Source organism: Hermetia illucens, chromosome 3 (genome assembly GCF_905115235.1).
Source record: "Hermetia illucens chromosome 3, iHerIll2.2.curated.20191125, whole genome shotgun sequence".
NCBI lineage: Eukaryota > Metazoa > Arthropoda > Insecta > Diptera > Stratiomyidae > Hermetia > Hermetia illucens.
The window spans coordinates 142360721-142366498 of NC_051851.1; the positions used below are offsets into that span (position 1 = coordinate 142360721).

Consider the following 5778-nt stretch of genomic DNA (forward strand, 5'->3'; position numbering starts at 1 on the left):
TAGTTTACCCGTTGCCAAATTAAAATTTTCGCCGTCGCCATGTGTTGGAGTCCATACCTATACCAGACATTTCTGGGTTGTCCCAAGCTATCAGAAGGTACCGTTACACTCCCTTCCATAAAGCTTTCACACTTGTAGATTTAACCTGCGCTAAGCACACAGGGAAACAAACAAAAAATAGAAGGCACAACTCCTACTGAGGAACAAATGAGTGATTTCTAGCGTTTACCACTTCGTGAAAACAAATTTCCAATTACATTTGCTTGACATTTTACTACTCCAAGTGCGGCTATTACCGAATTTTTCATGCTTAACGGCAGTTTAACGAAAGTTTCGGAGCGGAACATTTCACGAAATTATAAGGAATCGCAGCAGTATTCTCAGATGGTGTTCTACCTTGCTGAATAACCCGATTAAAAAATTCACTGATGTGGAGGATGAGCAAATTTTCCAGTTGAAATCTCCTCGAAGTATTCTCGCCATCTATCCGTTGCGGCTCGACGGTTGGTAAGCAAAGTACCGTTCTTGTCATTAACGCAACAGAAGTGGTCGATATCTTCTGTGCCTTCCTTTCGGCTTTTGGCAATTCGATACAGATCTCTCCCGCTATCCCGAGTGTCCAGTTTATCCTAAAGATTTTTGTAATGGTCCGCTCGGGTGGCAGCGATTGCTTTCTTTGCTTGCCGGTTGGCATTCTTAAAAATTTGCCAATTGGCGAGCGTTTTATCGTGGAGAAACTTGTGGTAGAGGCGTTTCTTTTCACGGATCTTCATTTTAACATCATCATTCCAAAGCCAAGTATCTCGGTTGATGTACCATAATTCGCCGCGGGCCAGTGCGTTCCTCACACTGCTTTATCGGTGGCTTAATTCGTTGAGGTGCGATGGTCTCATAGGGAACGGCTTTGCAATCAGTGACGGTGGTAAAATGTCGGCGTCTTAATATAGTCGATTTGCGTTTTACTGTCCCCACTATAAAATGTAGGAAGATGAAACAATCGTTTGATGAACCATGTATTCATAAGTACAAGATCATAGGCGTCCGCAAAATCAATTATACGTTCGCCACCCTCGTTGCGCGCTCCAAACCTCTTTCCCCCATGACACCTTTTCACCCACATAACCATTAAGGCCGCCGGCAATGATAATATAGTCGTCAGTAGGCACGTGGCAAGTCTTTTCATCGAAAAGTTTCCAGAAGGCATCTTTCTTGGCATCAGGTCGGCCTGTCTGTGGTGCGTATGCGGTGAAGTAGTGAATAGTGTGATCAGCTGATATAATGGTGAACTTCATCAGCGGATCATGAAATCTTTCCACTTCTTTAATGGCATCACGCAAACCCTCTGAGATGGCAATGCTAACACCGTATTGAGTGTGTGGACTACCAAAATAGAGAAGTTTGTAGCCATTTTTACCGTGTTCGCGTTCAATGTCGCAGCTTTTGGCCCCAGATCATCGGGTTTCTTGCAGAGTGCAGATATCAATGCGCCTTTTCCAAAGGGCTCTTGCGAGTTTCTCAATATTTCCAGTTAGAGTGCCAGCATTTAGCGTGCAGACACGTATTTGTTTGGACTAACTTACTTATGTCCTGACGGCGTCCATGCGTCAAGAACCCTTGCCTATTTCCCGGCAGGACCGGGGCCCGTCCTGCCGCGTCGGCTGAAATGGACGTCCTAGCATTTTTCCGAGGCTTGTTACTCGATCCGATCATCTTGTTTCTAGCGACAGTGGGTGCATTTTCTTGGCCGGCCTGTCATGCGGCCTGTCACCAAGGAGATCAGGTAGGATTCAGCATAGTGGAATAATTCCAACCGCCTTAAACCCTCCTCCTTTACCTGGGTTTGGGACCAGCATACTATGTTAGTAGCAGGGCGAAGTTAATAAATATCTATTAATTGTTGTTTCGAATAATTCGTCGTAAAATTTGTGGTTTCTGGACGTGGTCCTATGGTTTTGAAGCGGTCGTGGTCCGGATATTTAGAACTTACAAATTTCGATCAAATTTCATACTGTAATGTTGGCAAGGGTTTTGAGATATCCTCCTTCAAGAAAAAATATCTCATTTAGCTTAAATCTTAAAGGTTAAGCAAATCTATCAGCTACACAGTTATAAAACTCATCAATGGAAATTTCACTTCTTAAATATCAGATTGTGTTCGCTAGAAATGAAAAATTTGGAAAGCATGCTTTGATTTGATATTATTCATGATAGATTTATTCAGGAACCGATAAAAGCTACAATTGAGTTTTATGTAGACAGTTTTAACATGGATATATGTCTTGAAAACTCGGTTCACATTCTCTAGGTATACGCAAACATTTTCTAAATTTATTCCTACTTTCAACATTCTATTATCAATCCGATCGCACTTGATCCGTTTTCATTTATCTGAATTCCGGCTTTTTACATAATTTCGATTCTGGTTATTACCCCCAAATTTACAGAAGAGTTATGTACAGAGAACGGTGGAAATATACACGTTTCTCCTCATTTTATAGCAATTAATTGATTAAAACCGGATACATTAATTTTTATCTTCGTTTGCTTTATTTTTTGTAATAAATCTGCGGACACCTGCAACGTAAAGTTGATGAACGACGAAGGAAAGTTTCGTTTTCGTTTTCAAAATTATTGTATTAACACGAAATAATTACCAATAATACACAGATTGAAATAAGTCGAGAAACCGGAAGCTAGACGGTTCAGGTATAAAAGATTTTGTGTTTCCCTATGTGAAGAACGATGGCTACCTAAGAGTTCCCTGTGTCCATAGTTAAAAATGCAACTGCCTTCTACTTTTTAAAAAGCCATTTACACAAATAATTTGATCTGTAAAGTACTATATTGATAGCAGTCAATCTCATACACTCCACACAAAAAGCCCAAAAAATGTGAAGAAGACAACCTACAACAGACACAAACAAGTCGAGAAACTCATTAGAACGTAAAGTGTAGTATATGCATATATTATGCTAGAATATCCACTTTCGGTTGATATTGACATTCAAAATCTTGAATTTCCAAAGAAGTGACAACTTTGATCTACTATAACTTTGTTAGTAATAGTGCAATTTCCACCAAACTTGGGAGGATCAAGCTCTATGTTATAGCCTACATTTATGCTAGGATGAACTTAAGGGGAGTTCTGCAGTCAATTACTGCAAATTATAGTAATTACTATTATTAACTTCATTTGAAAGGATATCGGTATGGAAGGTATTTCGAAGCCTAACCACCATATAGTGGCACTCTCTTGATTTTTTTTCAGATTTTTCGGTTTGGCAGTTTCTGAGAATGGCCCCGTTAAATAAATGATCACTTTCCACGCCCCGCACTCCCCGCCTTTTCAACAAATGTCAAAACTAAGACCAGCTTTGGAAAGTACTAATTGAGACCTTTTATTTGATACCCACATGACTATATTTAGTGAAAAAAATGAATGTATGGGACTCCTCCCTTAAATTCTACGTAACAGGATGTAACTTACTGTGTGCATGAGTGTTCACAGTTTCTACCTACGCTGCTACAGTCCCCGAGAAAAATGCGTGTGATGGGCAGACGGAGAGACAGGCAGACAGTAAACCGATTTTAATAAGGTTTTGTTTTACACAAACCCTTAGAAAGGGCTGGGGAGAAGTGGATTCTTCAAGAATGGAATTTTAATATTTCACTCGAATGTCAATTATTCTCGTTAATTATGACATCAGCATCTTAATTCTATGACTTAGGATGCGGTAAATTCGCACGAAACTGATAAGTTTGAACTGCTATGACGTTGGCACTTATAGTCGGATTTTCATAAAATACGCGTATGCACGATACTGTCCGCTATGCGATGCAAATTTTATTCCCCCGGGGGGAACTTAAGGAGTCAGTCAATTTCTAAAAGTCGGTAATATACTATTAGCAATTTTATTTGAGCAGATATCGGAAAATTAGATTTCATGTGTTTTACACAAAACCTTAAAAAGGGTTGGGGAAAAGTAGATTATTCATAAATGCTGTTTTCATATTTCACGGAAATGCCAATTATTCTCATTAATTATGACGTCGGTATCTCATTTGTATGGCGTTAGAAGTAGTAAATTCGCGTGAAATTGAAATTTGAACTGCTATAGCTTTGGCGTTAATAGCCCGATTTCCATCAAATTTGGGATATGTATACGAAATATAGTCCTCTGTGACATATTTTGAGGCCTAGATTTTATCGAAGCGCACATTCCCCATTATTTTTCGGATTGTTTTGTTGGGTAGATTCCTTTCTCCTTACTCGCTCACTTTGCAATTCACGTTAAAACTAATATCATATTCTACTAATTGTGGCCTTCCATTTGATACCCCACATGACTGTATTTGATGAAAAAAGTTTTTACATCCCCCCCCCCCTTTACAAGTATTAAGAGCCTCCCATTAAACTGATGATTGATGACAAATCACGATGAATCCCTGCTGAGGTTTGCAGTTGAGAAGCTGTCCCAGATGTTGACGGTTTTAAAAATTTACTTAAAGTTGTCTGACTTGCTTCAAGTTTTCTCGATTTGTACAATTCCCGATAACATTCAACGCTTTTACTTATTGAAAGGGACACCGTCTGCCTTCTTTCATTGTCTCGTTCATCCTCCAAATACTCCAACGCCTTCTCACTGTGGTCCAAAAATTTGGGAATTTTTCTGGTTGGAAACTCTTTTCCTCCCTTGTCTAAATTTTGTTGTACCAATTTTGTGTCATCTGTTACAATATTCAACAATTCTTCGTTGGAAAGTGGCACTTCAAGAGTATTAATTACGCCAAATATATCCTCTTCATCAATTTCGTCAAAGCCTATAGTTTTCGCAATCTCAAGAATTTCTCTGTTGATTTCTGCATCGCTGTCGATATCAATGCCAGAAGGAGACTCAATCGCTTTTGGCCAGATTTTACGCCCGGCTTTGTTCACTGTGCCACTAGTTACCTCTTGCCAAGAAGCTTCGATAATTTCAACAGTCTTGAGAATATGAAAATTTTTCCAGATTCCCTTAATTGATAATTTCCTATCTTTATCCAATCCTATTATATCGTCTAAACGTTCCACCCATTGCCTGAAGGCTCGGTGCAGATAGTATGCTTTAAAGGTAGCAATTACACCTTGGTCCATGTGTTGCAGCAGGGAAGCAGTATTTAGCGGTAGGAAGACCACTTTCACATTTTCATCGCTTTGATTCTGAGTTGCAGGATGTCCAGGAGCATTATCGACTAATAACAAAACCTTGTGCGATAAATTGTTCTTCCTACAGTATTTTTTTACTCCTGGACAAAATTCATTTCTAAACCATTCAGTGAATAACGCCGAAGTTACGCAAGCCTTTTTTTATGTCTCCAAATAACTGGCAGCGTGGTTTTCGAAATATTTTTTAAGGCCCTTGGATTTTCCGAGTAGTGCACCAGTAGAGACTTTACATACTTTATTGCAAAACCATGCCCTCTAGGATCATTCAGTAGCCATGAAAGGGGGTTTGAACGCATTCTTGACGACCGCATTGCCGAAACCGTTGAAATAACCGTGACTCAATCCGGATTTGGCATCTAGAGAAAGCGTTTGACCGGGTGTCGCACGAACTCATCTGGTACGCTCTGCGGCAACACTTAGTGCCAGAAGAACTCGTGCGCTGGGTTTAATTGCTCTACCACGATCCGAAAAGTAAGGTTCGAAGTGTGGCGGGTGTATCAAAACCGTTTCGCGTCTCTGTTGGTGTTCATCAAGGAAGTGCCCTCTCACCATTCCTCTTTGTTTTGGCTATC

The 5778-nt window shown here is 39.9% G+C and overlaps 1 protein-coding gene across 1 annotated transcript; it reads right to left on the minus strand.

Annotated features, from left to right (window-relative positions):
• Positions 1-4396: 4396 nt before the first annotated feature.
• Positions 4397-5134, minus strand: LOC119652170 (tigger transposable element-derived protein 1-like). Its single transcript, XM_038056116.1, has one exon. It carries the CDS (start codon positions 5132-5134, stop codon positions 4397-4399), a length of 738 nt encoding a protein of 245 aa, XP_037912044.1.
• Positions 5135-5778: the final 644 nt, after the last annotated feature.

What these genes read in the sequence shown, in the direction of transcription:
- LOC119652170 (XM_038056116.1), bottom strand. Translation starts at nt 5,134, where the DNA reads ATGGACCAAGGTGTAATTGCTACCTTTAAAGCATACTATCTGCACCGA.